Source organism: Rousettus aegyptiacus, unplaced genomic scaffold (genome assembly GCF_014176215.1).
Source record: "Rousettus aegyptiacus isolate mRouAeg1 unplaced genomic scaffold, mRouAeg1.p scaffold_m13_p_7, whole genome shotgun sequence".
Lineage (NCBI taxonomy): Eukaryota > Metazoa > Chordata > Mammalia > Chiroptera > Pteropodidae > Rousettus > Rousettus aegyptiacus.
The window spans coordinates 65,947,339-65,971,060 of record NW_023416310.1 but is presented as its reverse complement, the minus strand read 5'-3'; the positions used below and the strand labels follow the sequence as shown (position 1 = coordinate 65,971,060).

Below are 23,722 nucleotides of genomic sequence, written 5' to 3'. Positions count from 1 at the left end.
CCTTCTGTGTGGCTAAGTGGCTGCACTTGGGTCCACAGGCATCCTTCTGTCCCCATCACTGCTCGGCAGAGGGCCACAGAAAGAGGCAAGCCTGGGAAGCTGCTTTGGAGCAAGGTGGCAGGAGCTGCTGGCTAAAGAGTGGTGACCGGTTCAACAAAGCCCGGCTATCTCTTCACGTTGCATAGAACCTCACAATTAAAAAACTAAGACAACAAACCTGGCCTCAGGGACAACTTGGGCCCTCAGAAGAGGTTCTCATGACTGGACTCCCTGGAAAACCATAAGAATTGCAGGTGACACCCAACCCAGGGCCAGGCACTGAGAGCCCATATGTGACTTGCATTGCTCCCAGCCACCAACCCTGGGGCCTTGGAGCGCCTACCCACTTGCTGTGCTCCGCCCTGAGCACACAGTGAGTGGCACAGCATGGGGAAGGGCGGTCACCCCATTCCTACAGGTCATTCCGGCAGAGCAGTACTCCAGGTGGGAAACTTTGTGTCAGAGCCCATGCATTTAAGGAGGGACAGTAAGCACGCCCCTCGGGTAGAGTACAAAGGCTGACTGACATGGCTTGGCCCCGCAAGCCCTGTTGTCTTGGGCAATGACTAACTGTTTCCCAGGCTGCAGCAAGGCAGGAACAAGGAGACGTGCAGGGAGCAGCTGATATGTAGGAGAAAGTGGGAACCACCTTGGGTGACCGCACAAGCGCACTGGCTTCAGCACACAGAAGAGGGGTGGTGACAAGCCAGATGGAACAGAGTGTTCTTTTCCATTGGGAATTGGTAGAGAATAAAGCCGGTGGACAGAGGAGGCCCTGCTGCAGGGTCCCTGGATGTTGCATCCTGTCAACAGCGGTGGCAGGGAGACTTCATGAAAGTGATGGCTTAGATGGGTGTGGCCCCCGTGAGGCTGGTTGGAAGTGGGGTGAAGCTGGTGGTGGGGAAGGCTAAGTGGTCAGGGAGTGAGGGCTGAACTTGGGAAGCAGGACAAGGGCAGGGCACAGGAGGGGTCTGGCCAAGGTTCCCCGCCCCCCCCCCCCCCCCCGTCTTTCTGTGTCTTTGTTTTTGTCCTCCATGTCTTCTGTTCCCACCTCCTCACAGCCTCTGGTGTCCTACCACTGGAGTGCCTAAAAGGGCTATGTAAGTACTTCAGATGACAGATGCTTCCAGCAGGTGTGTGTGGGGTAGGGGCAGCCCGGTTTGACTTGGTCTGGCTGGCTTTGGGGGCGAGGAGCAGGAGGGGGTTTGGGGAGTCAGGAATGGGAGGAGCTTGGGGTGCATCATAAGTGAGTGGGCCTTTTGGGGGCTCAGGAGCAAAGGGTGTTAGGGCGGTTAAGAGAGGAGGGGCTTTGGGGTGTTGTGAGTAGGAGGGGCCTTGGGGGCTTAGGAGGGGAGGGATTTTGGGGGGTCAGGAGTGAGAGAGGCTTGCGGTCAGGAACGGGATGGTCCTTGGAGGTCAGGAGCCCTCTCTCTAGATACAGTGAGAAAAGCTGCTGCAGGTCAGACCTCACAGGAAGCTGGAGCAAGTGGGAGCACCTGACAGCAGGGGCAGCACAGCCACAGGGCGAGAAGAGGAGATGACACCTATGAGCACTGGGGCCCGCTGTTCCCTCGACTCCAGGCCAAGAAAACTGGGTCACCTGCCCCCACACCACCAGATACTTCCTCTGAAGAGTCAGCCCCAAAGCAGGTCATGGAATGACTGTGGTGGGGGTGCTGGGCAGACTTCTCAGGGCAGTGGCCCTGGGGGAGGGGCGGGGTCTGGTTTGGCTCACACAGCCTCCTATGATGCTACACCCAACCTCCCTCGTTCCGTTTCTACTGCCTGGTTTTGCCTAAGCAGGAAAGGGAACTGAGTGCTTCAGACTGGGTGTGGGCAGACCAGACCGTGGTCTTGGTGGGGTCTAGATAAGAGCCGCTATTCCCCCTCCACCCTGGTGAGGTTGGAAGCAGAAAGTGGAAAGCGGAGAAAGTGGTGACGGGAGTTGGAATGAGGTGCCCATCTGGGAGGGGCCAGTGCACCAGGAAGGACAGAAGGGCTCTGAGGACATGATATGGTGCCCCTGGTGCCTCAGAGACATGCTGTAGTTGGTGACCCTGAGTCAGGGGAAGGTGTGGCCTGGTGGAGAGAGGCAGAGGGTCTTCGGTCTGAACATGTTCCATGTCCTATTCGATGAAGTTAGAACTGTGGACCCAGGGTCCCAGGGAGACCTGGGGGTGCAGGTGTGGAGGAAGTCTGCATAGGGAGTGGCAGGGGGAGCACATGTTCCCTGTGAATGACCCTAAGGCCACGACCAGCACTTTCTATTGCAGAGGCTGCGGGAGGGGTTCATAGGGCCAGGGACAGTAGGAGAGCAAGGAAGGTGATTGATGCCCACATTATCTCAAGGAGCGTGGGGCACACAGAAGTGACAGTGGGGACAAGAGGAAGCACATGGGTTTGAAGGCAGCAGGGATGGAGACAGCAGTGAGAGAAGTGCTGACTCGGCCAAGAAGACCGGAGAAAATGAGAAGGGCCCTGCGGGAGGCGGTACAGATGGGCATGCCTGTACCCCTCAGTCTGGGGCCAGGCCCTGGCACCCACTGGCCCCGGCCCTGGGTCTGTGGTAGCAGCAGAGGGAAGCCAGACCGTCAGCCAGACTGGGTACTGTCTGGGACCCAGACCACCAGCAGTGACTCCCCTCCCTCTTCCCTGGGGCCTGTCTTTCTCCATCAAAGGTCCATCAGAACCTGTAGTCCTCGGTCTACGGCTGTGAACCGTGGTGCTGCCCTCTGTCGGCTGTTTTAGGAGCCTCAGGCACAAGCAGACAGATGGAAGTGAAGGTGGGTAAGGAGGAAGGGAGGGCGAGAGCTGGCCTAGTCATCCCAGCTCTTGGCCGCAGGCACTCCGCCAGCCTTCACTGAGGTGTTGAGCTACCACAGAATTAAAGGTCTGAGTGGCCAAGGCTGGCTCTTCAGGGCCAGGTTACCCACGCTGGCCCCACCAGCAACCACCATGCCAACAGGTTTGTGGAGGGAGAACTGGGCACAGCCAGGAGGTGGCTGTGAGGGTGACCTCATTGGAAAAGCAAACATAGGCCTCAAGGAAGGGGGTGCTGGCGGCTGAGCGAGGAGACTCTGGAGACTGGCAGGATGATGGCAAAGTGAGGAAAGATGATCTGATGGAGCTGGGAGGGATAGTGGGAAAGCAGACAAGCACAGAGCTGGAAGGAATAGGCCTTATGCCTTTGCAGCTAAGTAGGGGCTGGCATTGATAGCTGTGGGCAGGCTGTGAGACCCCCACCATGTGTGGCTTGAGGCAGATCTGAGCACCCCAGCCTTGAAACTGCCACTTTCTCCTGCGCTAGCTGGCTGAGTGTTTATGCTGGTACAGTTTGGTGATGTTACACAAATAAAACCTCTGCAGAGTGCCTGGCCCAGCAGGTCCCTCGCGCTAGAACACACATTCTGGGCTGTTGTGCACATGTTAAAAGATGAGAATCAGGGCTCTTATGTGCAGAGTTTCTAAGACACGAGGTCAAGAGAAGGAAGCAAGTCACATGTCTGTGCACGGCATGATCCCATTTCTAACACAAGAAAAGCAGCATTGACACCTTACATGTTTGCATGTACCCATTGCAGGAATTTTTTATAAGCCACTTTATTGAGGCGTGACTGACATGCGACCATTTTTATGTATCTAATGTATACAACGCGATGAGCTCACAGAACGATTAGCGGTGGTTGTTTTGAGTATTAGGTTGGAAAGTCAGCGTCCTGAGGAAGGTCACTTTTGACCAGATAATCCTCCGTGTGGTGTCGTTCACGACGAGCACGGATCATCTGTGTGACCATATTTTGAACTGAGTACTCAGAATCTATATCTGGTCAATATCAGTTCTTATGGGGACAATGGAGCAGAATGTTTGCAGTGAGGCTGCCCTGTTGAGAGGGGTTCTTTCACCCTTATCTGGCCAGACACCTCTGCCCCATGAGTCACTCTTGTGGTTTAAATCTGGAGGCAACAGGGGGCAGGAAGGACTGTGGTCTAGTTCATCCAACACCATTGTGTCTGGATTGTGCCAGGCCCCCAGGCCCACTCCTGCTTACCTAAGACCAGTAAGAACACTCGAGCATGCGGTTTGTCTAATCCAGTTGTGAAAGTGAAATGGAACAATGTGTTGAAGGTGCCTGGAACTAGGAGGATGAGAGCCCTATTCCCAAATTTAAGGTTTTCATGAATTATGGTCAGAGGCTTTATCACAAGGAGCGTGGGGCACACAGAATTTTTTTACCTAAAAATTCAATTTCCTGCAGATGGTGGGTATGGAAAAAATTAAGGGAGCAGTCCTGAAATGGATATATTATGGGGTCACAATAAGTTGCCCCCAGGAATAAAGTCTCTTTCGGAAAGTAAATCTAGGAAGGACATGTGGACAAACCAGCAGTCACGGGAGCATTTCACCCTAAAAGATGGCAAGTGTAGTTTATAGGAAACCTGGGGCTCCCAACCCCAGTTAGTGTCCAAGGTGGAGGGTGCTTGCCAAACGCCAGGTACAGTGCTAACCACTTGGCTTGCTTGGTCCTCGTTGCGGCTCCACTATCCACAACTGCAGAGAAGGGATGAGAGGCTCAGACAGGTTTAGTGACCTGCCCAAGGTCATAGCAGTAAATGATGGAGCCAAAGCTCCACCTCCATTGCCCAAGCCTACGTGCCCAGGCCAAAGTAGTAGCAGTGCTTGCTCACGAAAATAGGACTCGATAAGAAAAGGTGCTGATTTTTCAGCATCCGACTGAAAAAAGTACATGTTAATATAGTTTCTAAACTTACCAGATAACAAGAATCTCTGTTGTACAGCCATGAACTGCACAGCAATGTCACAGCTGTCATGTCATCACTGCCACGTGATGGTGGACCCATAGAGTTACAGAGGAGCTGAAAGAGTCCTATCGCCTGGTGATGTCCACATATTGCTCACGTGTTTTTGGTGATGCTGGTGTGCACTCACCTTCAGTGCTGCCAGTCATATAAAAGTATGGTGCGTATGATTCTGTGCGGTGCGTAGTACTTGATGATCGTTAAGTGGCCATGTTATTGGTTAGTGTATTTACTATAACTTTATCATGATTTTAGCATGTATGCCTTCTATTTATGTATAAAAAACGTGATGTGAAACTGTGCCGTGTTTTGCTGACTGAAGATGGGGCAAGAGAGAAGGAAACTGCAGAACCCCCAAGAAAATGCACAGTGAAGGGGTTGGCAGAAGCCTTTGCAGACCGTGATAAGCTCCTTACAAAGCATGAAAACATGGATCCAACCCAGAAAGGTTTTCATTAATAGACAGTAATGTTCACCGTGCTTTGTCTGCTTACAAGCAAATCTGTGATGAAAACAAAAAAGTCAAACAACCACCAGGGACATACTTCTGGGAAGAGTGAAACCTTGAGAAGAGCCTCAGGCAGGTCCTCAGGAGGCATTCCACAAGGTGGCATTGTTGTTACAGGAGGTGACAGCTCCACCCTTGTTACTGCCCCTGAGACCTTCTCCTGGGACAGGATTTGGAAGTGGGAGGCCCTGATTTGATGACCTGGCCCTGTGCAGGCCCACGCCAATGTGTATGTGTTAGTTTTAAAGTTTCAAAAGCAAAGAAAAAAAAAACTTTTGGTAAAAAAAGCTTTTAGAAGAACATATCTTTTTATTTTTTACAGCTGTACAATGTGTTTGTATTTTAAGCTAAGTGTTATTATGAGAGTCAAAGAGTTAAAAAATTACATAGTAAAAAAAGTTATGGTAGACCAAGGTTAATTTATAGAAAGAAATATTTTTTATGGATGTAGTGCAGCCTAGGTGTGCAGTGCGTCGAAAGCCTGCAGTTGTGCACAGTCGTGTCCTAGGCCATCACCTCTAGTCACCCTCGCCCACTGACTCAGTAGACGACCTCCAGTCCTGCCAGGTCCATCCATGGCGAGTGCCCTTTGCGGGTGTCTTATCTGTTACACTGTATTTTCACGGTAGCTTTTCTATGTTTAGATGTGTATAGACACACAAGTACTTACTTATGTTGTGTCATAGCTGCTACAGCACTCGGGGTGGGAACACATGTACAGGCTGGTATCCAGGAGCAGCAGGCGTCCCACACAGGCTGAGTGTGCAGTAGGCCAGACCATCCTGGTTTGTGTAGGTCATTCTGATGTTTGCATGACAAAATTGCCAAATGACGCGTTTCTCAGAACGTATCCCCATCATTAAGCATGGCTGTGATGGTGTTCCCACCTGTAACATACGTGAGTCGCAGGGGCTCATGTTGACACACGGGTCTGGGTGGGCCCCAAAGGCTCTAGTCAGGGACTGCATGCTGCCTGGCTGCTGGCTAGCTGACCACACTTGGAGGAGCAAGGCCCTAGGCAGAGGCAAGGGGATCCCCAGCGTTGGAAACAGATTTCTCCACTGAAAACAGAAGGTGGGTTCCGCTCAGAACCTCAGTCTCCCATGAAGCAGCCCCCAACAGTGGAAGCCTCACTTTGAGCCCCCAAAGACTTGGATTTCTGGGTCTGCAAAGCTGAGGTGCAGGCCCAGGCACTTGTTACTGCCCCGAGACAGACAGCTCTTCCCAACTTTGCCCAGTAGCCCTAACAGGCTTTCTCAAAGAGCTTTCCCATGCTGAGGGCCTAGACAAGTGAGCAGGGGCTCCTGAGCTGGCCGGGGTGGACATCCTGTGGGAGCAGGAGGCTCTGCATTGGGGCTAGGCTGTGGGACAGGTGTCCTGGCACAGAGTCAGGGGCTCTGGGAAGGCTTGCTGGGACAGCTGGTGATGAATAAGGACTTCCTGGAAGCGTGGTTGTGTGGCTAGGATGGGAGTCGACTTTGCTCCTCCATGTTGGTGTTTGTGGCCAGTCCTCTGTGAGATTCTAGTGGAAAGGGGTCTGTTTTTGGAGGGCAGGGTTGGTCAGTCTTGCTGACTCACCGGGTTTATGGCAGACCGTGTGTCAAGGGAGTGAATGGAAAAGCAGGGAGTGACGGGATACCTAGAGCCACCACCTCCACCCCATCGGATGGCTCTGTGAGTGACTCATGTCCTGCTGTCCACTCAGTCTACAGCCACATGTCCAGGGGTGGTGGCAGTGGGCCAACTCCACCCCCTTTTGCTGCAGTACTGTCATTACACAAGGCTCCTAGGTTTCCAGCAGATTCCCTGTCTCCCCCACTTTCGTGGTATGAGCCGAAAAGCTGGGCCTTGGAGAAGACGGGGGTCTTGGTTTAAGCCTCCAGAGAGGTCATTCTGAAGAAGTGGCCAAGAACACAGGGCTGGCTCAGAGGGGAACCAGAGACGCGGGGGCTGTTTTGAGTTCTGAGAGCTGTGCTTCTGACTCCCGCCACCCACACACCCCCAGGTCTGAGTCCCATGCCACATTGCTCCCATGTGCGTGACCTCAAAACCAAAGGGAAGAGCCCAGGTGATGAGCTGTCAGGGGGAGGCGCATAAAGTCTGGAGCGGGTGGGCCAGTCCCCACGCTTGTGTTGGTGGAGGGACGACCCAGCTTGCCTGGCATAACTGAAATCCAGGTCTTTATTGCTGTGGGACGCTGGTCTGAAACCACTGCAACCACTGAGTCTCCGTGCCAAAGCCGGGTTGTCTGGCTGCTTGAAAGTGCCCTCCTCTTAACACTCTCTCTTTCTGGAACTTTATGTGGACCTTGTTGGGGGAAGAGCCAAGGGTACTGGGTGTCCAGTGCTGTTTGATGGGGAGTGAAGGAAAGTTTGAAGACAGGGGCTGGCTATATCTGGAGCAGGCGGGAAAGGGTGGCAGTGATGGTGATATGTAGTCCTTGAGGCATTATTTTGAACCTATTGCCTGTAGGAATTGACTGCAGGGGGTGCAAGATGAATTTCCTTTTTTAAGAAATCTCAAGAAAACAGAGTTTTTCCATAAACTTAAGACGTGGTCAGGCCACTCGTCAGCTTTATTTCTGGAGAGGACATGTGCCCTAGCTTCCCGCCTCTTCTCACCCCGGGGAAACTGGGTACAATTGTAGAGTCAGGTCTCCTGGAAATGTCTTTTTCTATCCTAACAGGGTTTGAGGATGCTTAAAATACAGGCTGTAAAAGCAACCCAAGTTAATAAAAATGAGGAGGAAAGAAGGGGAAGTAAATGTGTTAAATGCAAATGAGAGTTAGCACCTAAGGGCATCACACTTGCCTGGCACTTACTGACAGTCAGGGAAAAGGCACTCAGATGGCTGAACTTCCCTAGGTCCCTCGCTGGTCTAACTGCTGCTTTACTGTCTGTGCCTGTTTCTGCACCTGTAAATTAAGGTGAGAGCACGTTATCAGAGGTGCACTGAGACTGTCATAGGTACAGAGCGCCTGAAACTGTGCCTGGCAGTCACTACCGCCTTGCTTGTTGGAGCTGTAGCCAGGTGCAGGGCAGAGAGGGTGGCGCGGAGGCGATTCTCCCTGCTCCAAGGCTCCTCCCTGGGTTTTATCTCCTCTGCTCCCACCCAAGTCCTTATGGACGGCCTCTGAAATGGCCTCTGATCCCGGTCTGGTTTCACTGTGTCCCTGTCCCCACCACAGTGCTCCTTCCTCATGGACTATCTTCAGGATGCTGGCCTCATGCTTATCTAGTGCCGACCTCAGATCTGTGGCCTGCAAGTCTCTCTGAGCTCTGCACAGTGGTGCTGCCTCCTGTGTTTGGCCACCCTGTGGGCCTGCAGGGGCCGGCCTGTCTGCTTCCCCAGCTCTCAGCAACTCAGCTGCCCCACTGATTTCAGGAGGGATGGGCTGTCTCCAAGAAATTGTACCACAGACAGGCAAGAGTATGCCCTTGGACGGGATGAGAAAACATACCAGGAAAAGTTCTTGCAATTTCCCTATAAACATCTACTTTGAAAATCATTTTAAATAGTGGAACTCTTAAGGACCTTTAACAGGTGAGTCCTCTTAGTCAAGTTTTTCATAACCTCGGAATAAAGTTAGGGTAGAGAGAGGGGTACATTCAAAAGTGCCAGAATTACATCCAAATTGCACTTCAGGGTCAATGCTCTGGGGCACGCATTTTTTCTGACATGACCTTGGGCCCCAGAACTTTGTAAATTACCCATAGAACTCCACTGTAGGTAGGTCAGAGGAGGCTCAGTCTCCACAGAAGACTCCGACATCGCAAGGACTTAGAGGTTTACAACACCTTGGTTTCTGTTAGTCCATGCTCTGCAGCTAGAGATAGCAGGGGCGGGCTCCAGAACATTCTAAGCATGGTGGGGTTTTCTGTTTGGAATTCTTTAATCTCACTACAACCCTGACAAGAAACCAGACCATAATTCCCCGTGGCCTGATCGGTTCATCTTGATCTCAAGCTGTATAATGAAATGCCCCCAAATGTGCAGAGCAAATTTTATACCGAAATTGCATTACAGACCATGTAGGAACCAGAAAACAATTCATCTTCCGGGATGCAGAGAACAAGCCCTTACATCCTTCTCTGCACTCTAAAACAGGAATATTCACGAAAAGAGCTAAATAGGGAGTCAGCATTTGCTGAACTGAATACCTTGAGCTCTAGTTAGTCTCTCTCTCACACACACACACACACACACACACACACACACACACACACACACACACACACGGGGGGAATGAATTCCCGCTAACAATTCACTTTTGGGAGGGCGCAGTCGGAGCTCTAGGACTCGCTCTAAGTGACGCACTGCAGCGATCAGGAGCCAGGACTGGACTCGCAATTGGTGTCCTCCACCCCGCGCACCGCCGTGGCGCAGGCATCGCAGGCGTTCGGGGCGGCGGTGATCTGGAGCGTCCTGGGTCACCGTGCCCTCCAAGGAACAGCTTAGTTCTCGTGACTGTCCACTCTGCCTCCACTGGGTGGGCGACTGTGGGAGCGAGGCCGCCGTGTGAGCCCCTACCTACCGCAGCTCAGGGCAGCGCCCGTCAGGGCATCGCAGGGGCGACAGCCTGACGGGACTGTACCCGCAGCCCCGGGTGCGAGCTCCCCGCAGCGTCACTAGCCGGGTGTGATCTCCGGGCGCTGCAGACTCCAGATGCGCTCCTAGTGCGGCTTAGAGCGCGGCTGGCTCCGTTATCCGGGCCTGTGGGAAGAACCAGGAACGACAGTGGTCGCGGCTTCTACGATCTCACCAACGACCCTCGCGGTCAGCTGGGGGCGCGACCCGACCCAGAGGAAACGCCCAGGCGCGGCCGCTGGTCTCCTGCCCACGTGACCAGATACCCTGGGGGCGTGGCCGCTAGCGGTCGCCAGGCCAATGAGCACAGCCATCGGGCTCATCAGCCTGGAACGTCGGGCCCGCGGGCATGCGTCACCGGGGCGGGGCTTCGGGCCGATGCGCGCGCGCGCGCGAGCGCGGCGCGTCACGTGGGTCGCCCGCCAGCTATAAGGAGAGGCGGTGGCCCGTCCCGCCCGAGTGATGGTTGCCGGTCCGTGCTGGTTCTTTCTTTTCAGTATCTGAGGCGCCGCGCTGCTCCCCGGAGGACCCTGCCCTGTGCACGGAGTGCTCACCGCCTGGACCTCCTTGTCCGCTCTCGGTCCTCGTCTCCTGTGGTGAGTGGGGCACAGCGGGAACAGGCATTTTTTCCCCGGGCGGGCGGGGTTCCGGCCTCGTGCCGTCCCCCCTACCCGCGCTCGCGAGCCTTTTTGGTGGCTCCGGCGCGCGGGAACAGAAGAGGTTTGTTCAGGCGCCCGCCGAGGGCGCGCGCGGGCGGGCGGGTGCGGGGAGAGTCTGCCACGTGCGATCCGCTCGTCCCGCCGGGGGCGGTGGGCGCGCGCCATTGTGGTCTCGTGTCCCCTCAGGATGAGTCCGCGTCCCCGCGCGTCCCTGCCATGGCCTTTCGCGCCGCGCCGCTAGCCCTCCGGAGCTCGAGGCGCCCCGGACCGCAGATGCCCGTGCGCAGCGTATAGCAGTGACCAGTCATGTCTGCCGCAGTTTACGTTTACAGTATTTAATATCATATAGTATACATATTTATTAGAGCATCTGTGATACCTCATACTCTCATCCTGTTTACACGCTTGAAAGCCGCGCAGCAGTGCTTGTTAGTTCAGGTCGCTGCTGTGGGGATGGCGTCCACCGCCGCCACGCTGGTGGCCAGCACGGTGGCCGCGGCCGGCGGCCCGCTGTGGATGCTGGTCCTGGGCTTCGTCATCGCCTTCATTCTGGCCTTCTCCGTGGGCGCCAATGACGTAGCGAACTCATTTGGCACGGCCGTGGGCTCGGGAGTGGTGACCCTGAAGCAGGCCTGCGTCCTGGCTAGCATCTTTGAAACGGTGGGCTCCGTGCTGCTCGGGGCCAAAGTGAGCGAGACCATCAGGAAGGGCCTGATCGACGTGGAGATGTATAATTCGACGCAGGATCTGCTGATGGCGGGCTCTGTCAGTGCCATGTTCGGTGAGTGGTGGGCTGTTGGGCTGCAGTGGGCCCACCTTAGGGGTGGGCAGCAGTTGCCGGCTCTACTTTTCACAGGATTCCTTTAGAATGCATAGTGGAATTTTGCTATTTCTTTCCTAAAACTTGATTGTTTTCTAAAACTTGACTGTTTCAGGCTCTGCTGCGTGGCAGCTGGTGGCCTCATTTCTGAGGCTTCCTATTTCTGGGACCCACTGTATTGTTGGTGCCACCATTGGCTTCTCCCTTGTGGCGAAGGGTCAAGAGGGTGTCAGGTGGTCTGAGCTGGTAAAGATTGGTACGTATACTTCTAAATGGCATCTAAGTATATGGCGTCTTAATTTTTCTCCTTGGTATGTTCATGGCATCACATGTGGGAGTGTGTTATGTGAAAGGGAGAGGCAGACTGCTGAAATTTAAAGTGTGTTTTGGTACCCAGTTCTTTAGTTGACTTTTGTTTTTAATGTGTCTTTTTCCAGTGATGTCTTGGTTCGTCTCTCCACTGCTTTCTGGTATCATGTCTGGAATTTTATTCTTCCTCGTTCGGGCATTCATCCTTCATAAGGTAATCTTTCTTTCCAGATCCCTTTTATGGCCTTTAATGAGTCGTAGTCAATGGCATTGAAATAGCACCCTTACAAATGTGATTGGTGTGTACATATGTGGTCCTGGAAAGTTAAATAGTTCCTTATGTTCTCTGTACACCTTTTTTGTGTGCTAAGTTGAATGAAAAAAGCGAGTTTTCACTACTCAAGAGGGCGTTCAGGATGGAAAATTGAACAACATGTTGCGCCCGAGGAATAGAGGAGACTGGGAGTGGAAAATTAGGGAAATTTATTAGGGTAGCTTTGTCTAGCTGCGTGCTATTTTAAATCGCCATCACACGTACTGTTTTGAATTGTAAGCTTGGGGTTAAGCAAGTCACAATGTCCCCCGTGCCAGTGAAATGGAGTGTCTGGGTCTGCCTAGTTGATTTGGTAGTGCTGATTAGCATGACCCGTTTATAAGCTTCTGATGAGGACTCCATCTCTCACAGTAATGGGACTGATTTCTCAGAGTAGGAAAAAAGAACCAGCAAAAGCACTTTTTGTTTTGTTTTTCTTTGTCAAAATAATAAATAATCTAGACAACCATTTAATTTCCTGTCCATTTGAAAATCCCTTTTCAGGGACCTGATAGCATTTCTTTTATCAAGAAGTCTGATACTGGCTCTAAAGTGGTCAACAAGGGGTGTTGTCATTGGACTGAGTTACAGCAAGAATAAATGCATTTTTCTCAGAAAACAGAGTTGTCCTTTTTCTGAGGTGAATGGCTCTTAACTGTCCATTGTAAGTTCTTAAAATGCTCCTAAACTATAGAAATCTTGAGTGAAGGCCGATGGCAGCTTGATCCCCAGGGATAAGATTGCACAGATCCACTTCTGCTCTTGTTCTGCTGCTTCAGGACAGGACTCTTCCTCTCCTGCATAGACACTGGCTGGAAAACTGGCTGTCGACCCCTTCTCCGTGCCATGAGTCTGGCAAAGTAAAGCAGGTTAATACTTGGAAAGCTTGATGTATTTGCAGCCTGACATAATGCGACTGAGAGTAAATAGTTCATGAACCTTGACTGACTCAGAGTTTGGTGATGTTTATTCAGCGAAGGGGTATGATTAGACTGGCCCTCCCACTCCTCAGAGCTGTCATGTGTGACACTGGTGCTTCAGTGGCAGGCTTACTAGTGGCCCAGACCAGGCCTTTCAGCATTCTCAGCAGAGCCCACACAGCTTGCTTCACACTGGAGAGTTGGGGGACTTGATAGGGTCCTGCTGGGGTCCACCAGCAGAGCCACACAGCTTGCTTCACACTGGAGAATTGGGGGACTTGATAGGGTCCTGCTGGGGTCCACCTGCCCACAAGTCCTCGTCCTGGGCTTCTGTGCCGTTGTTGTTGGGAAGCACTTGGTCCTGGTGCCTTGTGTGTCCCAGTGCTAAACAAACTTGTCTTCTTTCCTGGAGGAAGATGGTGCAGAGGGTGATTTTGAGATGCCCAGACCTCTCATTTGAGGAAGGCCTGCCAGGTACCTTACCCCAGTTCCTGAGTGCTTCCTTAGATATGTTAACTTCTGAGCTCCCTTCATGATGTGGGTATGAGGGTGGGCAGGACTGAGAATGACTGAAATAGTGTTTGCCACAATATTGACTGAGGATTTTCTTATCTCAGTCCTCCGACCTCACCCTCCGCCCTGGGGGATGGGGCAGGCCAACCTTTCAATAGCAAGTGAGTTTTCAGCCCATGAGTGTGACTGTTTCTGGTTAGTTGGGTTTTAAATCTCAAGAAAATAGCCTTAGACTAGTAACTTTTGGGGTCCTGGCTGTTAAAATCTTCCAACGTAAGTGTCCATTTTTAAAGTTAACATTAGTTTTTGTTTTCCGAGTGTCTGTTGTTAGGGCACACAAAAGGCAGAATGGAGGCGAGGTAGTTCTGTTAGGGACAGGGAATAAGCAGTAGATCCAGTCAGAGAAAATGGCCTTCGTGGCTCCTTCTGCCAGGAAGCATACTGGGTAGACCTAGGACATGTTTTCAAGCTCAGATTCTTTACGACGAAGCTCCCTGGAGCATTGAGTGAGTGGAACATGAACTGCTCTGGTTGAATTCAGAAGGGGGCACATAAATGGAGGGTGGGTCTCTACGTTATTTCCAGATAAAGTGTTTGATGGGTCTTATGGTAGTAAGTATTTCATTAAATTGTCAGCCCTGGTTACCTCTTGAAAGTGACTGAGGAGTCAGGAGGGAGTGAAGGGGAGAGGGACTACTCATGTTTTCTCTTTTTCCTAGACTCTTGTGAACTGTGACTTATTTATTTTTTTATTTTTATTTATTTTTAGGCGAGTCAGCCCTTGGTTGACCTCACAGATTGCAAGGACCTTGTCAGCTTACAATCCCTTGTTTTTTAAATTTTTTTGCACCTATGGCACCTAGTCTTTCTAGGTGGTCCCATCCAAATACTAACCAGGACTGACCCTGCTTGGCTTCTGAGATCAGATGGGATTGGGCTTGTTCAGGGTGGCATGGCCATAGACGAACTGTAACTTTTTAAAGCCAGGAGCCTGTATTTTATGGTAAATTTAGTGTCATTCACTCTCTACCCTGTCCCTAGCTAATTTATTACTGGGTACCTTGGAATATGTGAGGAGGCCGTATAGAAATATTAACACCTGGCCTACTTTCTCTGTACGCTGACCAACCAATTACAATTTGTTCTGGTAACAAAACACCAAATCGTTTTTGAAAATCTGTTACAGGAAGTCCCTACTTCTGTCTGTAAAGTCCTTCTGGGTTTTGATATTGGGGACTCTTAAAGGAGCTCTCAGGTCCCTTGGAGACTTTCCTCAGAAGGAAAATGTATAAGTACCTCAGGTTCATACCGTTGATGACCTTTCGGGTGTGACCCACATGGCTGAATCGCTCAGGTGCCTAGGTTCTGTAGGGCATTTACTGTTCTTATCACAGCTTGTCTGTCTAGCAGTCTCTCCAACTCAGCCTTTCAAGAGGGTGGGGGCGGGGGTGGGTGGGAGGGCATCTGCTGATTGGGAGTGGCACCTGTACTTTCTCTTATTTTGTGGATCTTAAGCCACTGCCACCGTCTTCTCAATATACTAGTTATTCTTGTCAGAACTTTAGAATCACGTTTGGGCCTTTTCCTCTGTCTCGTCCTCCCCAGGACTTTCCACTGGATTGTGATCAAGATAGCAGTAAACATTAGGCTGTGGTCTTTGTAGTTTAGCCCTCCTCTGTGTTGGGGTCCGGGCTCTCGTTCTTTAGGTGTTGACCTCTGTTTTCTTATACAATTAATACACGTTTGTTACAGTTCAGACTCTTTTTGTTTCTAGTCAAGCTGGCTTGCTGTTCCTTAAGTATTTCAAGTTTTTCCCTCAGGGCCTTTGCTCTTGCTAACATCTGTCTGGAATGTTATGCTCCCCAGGTAGCCAGGTGGCTGGTTCCTTCTTTACCCCTAGGTGGTGCATGCTTGGTGACTTACACATACATGTCTCTCCTCCACTGACACTTGCTCCCGAACCCCCTTCCATCACCGCCCCCTTACCCTTCTTTGTTTTTTTCATAGCATTTGTTAGAACTTTATGTTATTCCATACTAGAATGTAAATATCAGTTTCAAGGGCAGCGCCTGTGTCTCATTCACTCCCATATTTCAGTGCTCAGAAACGTGCTTGGTGTTTTGTTGAGTGAGGGACGAACCAGTGCACGATTGATTTTTTAACTTAGTGCTTGGATGAGTTACTGATAATGGCATGTTTATCAGGTATCTAGGCAAGGTGGCTACAGGTATACTCTACTGAACATTGTATTACTAAGAATTCTTTGTAGGTAATAAAAGTCAGGAACGTTATAACTCTGATGGGCTCTTCTTGACAGCTCTTCAGGAGTCTAGATCATCTTCAGGTGTGTGCTCAGATTTACATCTGGATGGCAGGCACCTCAGAACACTGGGCATTGAAACTCTTTACCCACCAGTCCCTGGTGTAGGTAGCCTTGTTAAAAATTGCAAAAGACCGAAACAAAGCAACCCAAAAAACAAAACAAAACAAAAAGCCAAACACACACTTAACTTCAAGTAGGTGTAGAAATCTGCTTTGACTGTCAGACTTCCTGGAGCAGGTGTCAGAGATGCCCAGCTAGCCTTGGGGGCTTCAGTGGAGAGGCGGTCACTGGTGCTGGGATCCTCACAGATGCTCTTTTGCAAGGATCTAGGTCCCCGGTGGCTTTCAGAGCTTTTACGGTCTTGGTCTCAATGATATTTTACAGGCGGATCCAGTCCCTAACGGCTTGCGAGCTTTGCCAGTGTTTTATGCCTGCACGGTTGGGATAAACCTGTTTTCCATCATGTATACAGGAGCACCTTGTAAGTACACGTCAGAATATTTAGATGTGAATTTAAAGTTGTTTACAAAACTTTCATTAAATGCCCAATTTACCCCTTTTTGCTTTACAGGGCTGAAATCTCCTAGAAGGTGGCTGGCCTGCACCCATTTCAGAAGGCTGCAGGCTAGTGTGTGCTGAGTTAACCTAGATAGGCTTTCAACCAGAGACCTGCTCAGATTCTAAGTCCCTGCAGGCCTTTACTCTTTAGTCTTCATAGGACCCACGGTACATGGTCTTCTCCCTCCCTCTCTCCTGTCCGTGCTAAAAACACTGCACTCAATCCTAGTCTCCACCGCTGACCACTGAAGAGCCCCTAGTCATGTTTGATCTTCGGTTATCAACCAATTAGGACGTCTTTGCTGGATGTTCTTGTTTCTCTTCCACATGCATGGAATTCCTTTTCTTTCTAAGTGCTAAATTTAGTCCTCTGAATCTGCTTGAACGAGAAGACTTGGGATGTTTAACACCTAGTCTAAGTGCACTTGGAAGAAGAGTGCAGCTAAGAGGAAAATAATTTGTGAGAATGTAAAGATTGAAATATCAGTTACTTTATGTTTGGGCTCAGGCAGCTGTGGGTTATGATACATGTTTAATTTAGTGACTGCCAGGACTGACACATTGTAGCTTGTGGGGCATCAGCTCAGCAGTGTTGTCTAGGTTCACAGGCTGGAAGAATGTTGTGTCCATTGTTGTCCAGATGTCCAGGACACTCGTGCATGTAGCAAAGAGGGGAGGACAGGGGACTGGGGTAGTATATGGGGACTACAGAACCACAGTGGGTGTTCTACACTCACATTTTCAGATATTCTTTTTAGAGTTTTATCATGTTCATCTTGGCCCACTAAATTAATTTCGTTTCTGACTTGCTTGAGGCTCACCCAGGCAGCGTCATGAACCAGAAATGGAGTTAGCTCAGTATTTTTAACCTTGTCTTTATTCTTGGGCTAATCGGGAGAGAAAATGGACAACTCTTTGGGAATATTGGTCTTCCTTGGGCACACCAGCCTCCTTACCAGGTAGTACAGGCAAGGACTAGCTTGTACGCTGCTTTTCCATTCTGTTGTAAATTAGGGTCTTGATGCTAAACCAAGAAGTGTCCTGTGAAGCTCCAAGCACTGGTGTTTTATATGGTAGCAGTAAAATTAGAAACTTAAATTTTCCATCATTTTTGAAAACAACTTGGCTATTTTTGTTCTATCCTTGTGGATCATTTACAAGGAAAATCAGTCTCATTTCTCTTTTTTGATTTTTTTGACTTGGCAAATTTAAATTGTGAGAGAGATTGTTGCAAGTAGTATTAAAATGAAGATATAGCCATTTAAACTGTTATATTTAAACAATAATCATTTTAGGGAGAGGCAGTAGGGTTTTTATTTTATAAGTGATTTAATTTCTAATAAGCAAAACAGCCAGAAGTAATTAAGTTCTGGGATAAACTATAATTTAGAACTTTTTTTTAGGCTTAAACAGGATTCTATAGTGTTTTGCTATGTTGATACAGGCTAGAGGCTTGGCATTTAAATTAATGATAAGCAGATGGTGACTAATAGTAATGGTCCCTGAGCCATGTGAGAAGTAGATAAGTCTCTCTAAGATAGGGCTTGTGGATAAAACTACTGAAACTATTTTCCTTTTGTGAAAGATGGCCCTTTGAACTCTTTTATCTTCTGATAAATAATATCCATGTTTTCTGTATCTTAGTTTGATAGTGAATTTAAGATTATCTTATTAGAGGATTTTGCTGGAGGCTACTACAGTGGCTGCCAGGGCTGCACAGAAAATCAAATTGGTGTGGCTGATGGACAAGGACCACCTTCCCATACTATGTGTGGCCACCATCTAGAGGCTGGGGCGGTTCTGGTTTTTCACAACTAGTTGCAGATTCTCAGGGTATAGTAATCCCACCATTGTGCAAGGCAAGAACCAGGCTGAGGCTAGTTTATGAAGCAGCTTGGGGGACGGCAGTCTAGTGGTTGTTGAAGGTGGGCAGGACTGGCATGGGTTTCAGGTGACTGCTGGATTTTTCTCCCAGATCTGCACGAGCACAGTAGATCTGTGAACCTGAGGCTGGCAACTTCCATGAAGGGTGACGGGCCTGGCTTGGGGAACCCATGTCCTCACAGGCGGGTTTACACATCTTTGCAGGGGCTGTGGCCCTGGGGTTTTCAAGATGCACCATTTTATCTCCTAGTGCTGGGCTTTGACAGACTTCCTCTGTGGGGTACCGTCTTCATCTCGGTGGGCTGTGCGGTTCTCTGTGCCCTTACCGTCTGGTTCTTTGTCTGTCCCAGGATGAAGAGGAAAATTGAACGTAAGTAACATGTAGCAGAAACTTAATTTATAGTGTTGTGCTTATTTGTTTTTGTTTGGCTACCTATTAACACCCACTGTTGGGGTAAATTGGCAGAATCAAAAATTTTAAGAGGACATTTGAGGATATGAGTTTATTGTCCAAACAGTCATCTTACTGACTCAGTAACCTGAGACTGGTCAGGAGGGCCATATGGCCTGTGCTATAGGCACGTGGTAGGCACTTGGTCTGTTTCACTGTATCTGAAGCGGTTGCCAGCGATGATAGAGATGTTGGGGCCTACCTTAAATGAGCTACTTAAGACAACTAAAGAGACCTTAGTGAAAAATAAGGGATGGGCACACAGTGCTTTGGGGGGTGGTGGTGAGGGAAACGTGTGCTTTACTTCTGTGTGTAGCTTTGGAGTCAGACATGCGAGGCCATGGCTAACGTGTCTGACTTGACAGCTTCCAGAATTACAGCACAAGTTCTAGAGGTGAACATTTGCAAGTGCCATGTGAAGGCATCACTTAGGCATTCTGCACGCTTGACACTGGGTGAATGGCAGCGCCATCTTCTGTAGACCCTGCGCTCCTCCTTCACTTACGGCCTCACAGGCCACCGTCCACCTTTCCCATGTGCACAAGATCCTCGCATGGGAGGCTGCGGGCTGCAGTGGCACTGGGGGCAGTGCTGCATCACACAGCTGCCCCAAGGCCCTGGGAGGGAGGGTCGGGCCTGCTGGCCTGATTGCCCTCATTCTGGGGAAGATGGGACAGGCTTCACTCATGTTTGCTCCACCAGTGCTGGAATGAACTTGTGCACACACTGAGCATGGGCATGATGGGCAGCAGACAGTCCTGCCTGGCCTTGCGATTGAGAGCCATAGGCACGCCTTTTTTATGGAGGCAGAAATTATTATTTTTTTAACATCTATAGTACCTGATATTCCTAGGGGGTCTTCCATCCAAGTACTAACCAGGCCTGACACTACTTAGCTTCTGAGATCAGACGAGATCTGGCTTGTTGAGGGTGGCGTGACCTTAGCTGGAGGCAGAAATTCAAGTGTCATCTCCAGCTGCCTGCACTGAGCTCTGTTGCTCGGCCTAAACTCACGGAGGGGGGTTGGGCTCCTTTTTAAGCATGAACCAGATGTGGCCCACATTTTCAATACCCGGTCAGCAGGGAGGTAGCCGAGTATCCTGTATGTCTGAAGGCTTGTAAGAGCAGGGGACACAGCAGAGCCCACGTAACCCTGCTCTCGGGCTTTCGCTGAGAGAGTGCCGCCCTGACGCAGTGCTCTGTGCTATGGGCTTGTTCCCCGGAAGGATGAGACATGGCCACACAGCAGACAGGACTGTCCTGCACGTTCACTGATGTTGTCATCGATGTCTGTCTGATGTTGAGATGGTGAAGGGCAGGTGTGGAACAAGTTACTGTGGTTAGTATGTAACAGAAAAAACTTTTTTTAGGAGAAATCAAGTGTAGTCCCTCAGAAAGCCCATTAATGGAGAAGAAGAAAAACTTGAAGGAAGACCATGAAGAAGCCAAGATGTCTCTCGGTGACATCGAATCCCAGAGCCCTGCTCCTGAGGTGGGGCCTGCCACCATGCCCTTGCGGGCTGTAGTGGAGGAGAGGACCGTGTCCTTCAAGCTGGGGGACTTAGAGGAAGTGCCAGAGCGCCAGCGGCTCCCTAGCCTAGACCTGAGGGAGGAGACCAGCGTGGATGGCACTGGGAATGGTGAGTGGGACTGCTTGGCACATGCGCAGCTGGGGCTACCTGGGAACTTGGTACTGAGTGTCCTCTGGGTTTTGCCAGGTGCGGTGCAGCTGCCCAGCGGGAACTTGGTCCAGCTCAGCCAGGCTGTCAGCAGCCAGCTGGCTGTCAGTGGTCACTCCCAGTACCACACTGTGCATAAGGACTCAGGCCTGTACAAGGAGCTGCTGCACAAGCTGCATCTCGCCAAGGTGGGCGACTGCATGGGGGACTCTGGGGACAGGCCCCTGAGACGCAACAACAGCTACACCTCCTATACCATGGCCATCTGTGGCATGCCCCTGGACTCACTCCGTGGCCGGGATGGTGAGCCAAAGAGTGAGGAGATGGAGAAGCCGGCATGGCCAGGTGCGGACAGCAGGAAGCGGGCCCGCATGGATAGCTATACCAGCTACTGCAACGCTGTGGCAGACCTCCACTCGGCCTCTGAGGTGGACGTGGGCACCGATACCGAGGCAGCTCTGGGGGTCAGAAAGGGAAGCAGCGGCTCTCTGGAGGAGTGGAACGACCAGGATAAGCCAGAGGTGTCTCTCCTCTTCCAATTCCTGCAGATCCTCACAGCTTGCTTTGGGTCCTTTGCCCACGGAGGCAATGACGTCAGGTTGGTGACGTGGGCTCTCGCGGTGCTCGTTCTGTTCTCATGCCTCTTGCTCTCCATGAGGCTGTGCTTGTGGCCATGGAGTGGGCTCCTAGTGCTCTAGCAGACGAAGTGGGGGCTTTGTTACCAAGTGGTCTGGTGGGATGAGAGCATAGACTTGACAGTGGAAGGGGCAGTGAAGTCTTTCTCCCTAGAGTGAGTACAGAGCATGTCTTCCACCTCACAGACCTCTTTCAGAGAGGCCTTTGTCTAGGCAGGACCAGTTCTTCGCCCACACCTGCTGGCTGTGTGGGAGGGGGTTGTAGGCCGTGGACTTGGTTGTGTGCTTTGTAAACTCCTCATGATCTCCCTTGGGGACACTGAGGTTGCACGTATGACATCCACTGATGAGCGCCTTTGCCTTCTCTTGTGCATGTGGGCCTGTTCATTCCCTGTAAAACAGACCTGTTTGCCAGGTGAGCTTTGAGCTTCACTGAGATAACTAGCAAGTTGCCTGGCAAACTGGAGCTGGCCAGGTTCTAGTTGTGCTGAAACGCTATCCTTGCCTTTGTTTTCTTTCAGTAATGCCATTGGCCCTCTGGTTGCTCTGTATCTGGTTTATGACACGGGAGATGTGTCTTCAAAAGTAGCAACCCCTATATGGCTGCTGTTGTATGGCGGTGTGGGCATCTGCGCCGGCCTATGGGTGTGGGGCCGGAGAGTCATCCAGACCATGGGCAAGGACCTGACGCCAATCACGCCCTCCAGGTGAGCCACCTGCACACACAACCCAAGCTTAGACTGGGTTATGGATCCTTAGGCTGTCCTTGCTGCCGTGAATGTCAGTTACTACTTCCTGTCTGGCCCTCATGCGTTGTCTGTCAGGCATTCACGGATTTAACTCCAGTGGGTTCAGTGTGCAGTCACTTATTCTAAGGAAGGGTGTGCCAAGAATGAATTATGTGTACTTGGCCTTTATGTGTTTTACTTGGGAGCTGAGACTGACATTTAAACTTTAGTGAACTCGTGGGCTTCCAAAAACCTTAAATCTCCAATGCTAGAGAAGAGGGAGCATGGCAGCCACGGCCTAAACGGAGTGGGCTCCTAGCGCTCTAGCAGACGAAGTGGGGGCTTTGTTACCATTGGGGTAGCGAGACAGCTTTGACTTTGGGGTGGCTTCAGCTCATCAAACCCAGATGTCGTACTTGACAAGTCACCTGTTTGTGTCCACAGTGGCTTCAGCATTGAGCTGGCATCTGCCCTCACAGTGGTGATTGCATCCAACATTGGCCTGCCCATCAGCACAACGCACTGTAAAGTGAGTGATGTCATGCGCCGTGCCCTTCAGATGGTTTGTGACATGAGGTTTTTTCTTCGAAGCTTTGGTTTAGAAAGTTTATGCAGTGGGACATCGAGTCCACACATTCAGGACAAGTGACTACAAGAACATAGAAGCTCAGAGCCTCTCAGGACTGAAGGTCTAAGAAACGGGGCTGTGTCCTAAGGTTGCTTGGTGACCATGTGGTCACCTTGGGGGAGGGAAGAAATGCTACCTGAGGTGGAGTTAAGTTGGCTCATTGTGGGGCTTAGAGTGATTGGCTATGAGATCTAATATCAAGCTTTTTCTAGAATCATCTTTGGAAAACCTACAACTTAAAGTGACTTGCTGTTAAAGCAACTAATAGTTTCATTTAATCCCTGTAGCTCGGAAGGGGAAGGAGGTGTTCTTTCTCGATGTGCTTCACCCCAGTCCATGCAGGCTTGAGGACTGGCTTTTATGTTACCTCCTCTTCCTATGAGCACTTGATTGGCAGTCTGGGTCCCCATGTCCGTGAAGCCATGCATCTCCACCTCAGCACTACTGCCCTTGTGACGGGTTCCTGCCCCGCTCTCTCCTAGGTGGGCTCGGTCGTGTCCGTCGGCTGGCTTCGGTCCAAAAAGGCTGTTGACTGGCGGCTCTTTCGCAACATCTTCGTGGCCTGGTTTGTCACGGTCCCCATTTCCGGTGTCATCAGCGCTGCCATCATGGCGGTCTTCAAGTATGCCATCCCGAGGGCCTGAGGTCGAGGCGGAAACTGTGTCCATGCTGAGCCACCTTGCATTCCGCACCTTTGAGGGGCGACGAGGGTTTCAGAAGGCCTCAGGACAGTCTCTGAGGTGTGGGACCTGTGGGAGGAGGTGTTGCTTGTGCTGCAATTGCTTTTGTGCTAAATACCATGTGTCTCAAAATTAGCTAAATAGCCAGGTTTATACTGGTTCTCATTGGCTGTGACTTCCTGTACATACTTCTCTACTTTTTGTATCCAGCTTCCATTCCATTGTGTTTTGATGTTGTCTCTAATGATAACTTGTGATTTTTTTTTTAAAACACCATTCAGAGCCATGTGACAGTGCTCTGCTTGGTGGTGTCACCAGTTTCTGCTGCACACGCACAGGACTTAACAAAAATATGCCTGAAGCTTCCCTGTAGTCATAGAGAAGCAGTCACATCGCCCTGCCTGTTAGTGGGGGCAGGCTCTGCTGGCATCCTTGGGAACTTGGGGGCAGTGTTCTTGGGTGCAGTGACAGGGCATTGTGACTCCGCCAGCAGTCCCGACAGTGCTATGGGGCAGCGAGATGAAAGGCCGCTGCAGCCTGGTGGTCCTGGTTCCTGGCCGAGCGGACGGAGGAGGAGGCGGGTGTGAGCTCAAGCAGGCTAGATGCGCCGGCCTGCCATGTCCATCTGTCTACCTCTTCACTCAATAAAAGGCCTACAGTTTTTAGGAA

General features: G+C 50.8%; 2 protein-coding genes across 3 annotated transcripts in view; both read left to right on the top strand.

Annotated features, from left to right (window-relative positions):
• The window catches only part of CHCHD5 (coiled-coil-helix-coiled-coil-helix domain containing 5), a 23,391-nt gene extending 12,437 nt beyond the window's left edge, over positions 1-10,954 (top strand). Inside the window, exons 4-5 of one of the 2 annotated variants that reach the window (XR_004952044.1) lie at positions 39-10,549; positions 10,799-10,954. Coding sequence is in view for 1 of the 2 variants with exons in the window: in XM_016153224.2 (XP_016008710.1) it covers positions 10,451-10,549; positions 10,799-10,906 (207 nt within the window). In the remaining variant the exon portion in view is untranslated. The remainder of the gene's footprint in view (positions 1-38; positions 10,550-10,798) is intronic. The other variant, XM_016153224.2, reaches the window with a different exon arrangement.
• Positions 10,427-23,722, top strand: SLC20A1 (solute carrier family 20 member 1). Its single transcript, XM_016153203.2, has 11 exons — positions 10,427-10,549; positions 11,025-11,393; positions 11,548-11,688; positions 11,870-11,955; positions 16,195-16,291; positions 18,503-18,622; positions 20,074-20,343; positions 20,422-20,980; positions 21,539-21,724; positions 22,190-22,274; positions 22,856-23,722. Exons 2-11 carry the CDS (start codon positions 11,066-11,068, stop codon positions 23,015-23,017), a joined length of 2,034 nt encoding a protein of 677 aa, XP_016008689.1. The 5' UTR covers positions 10,427-10,549; positions 11,025-11,065; the 3' UTR covers positions 23,018-23,722.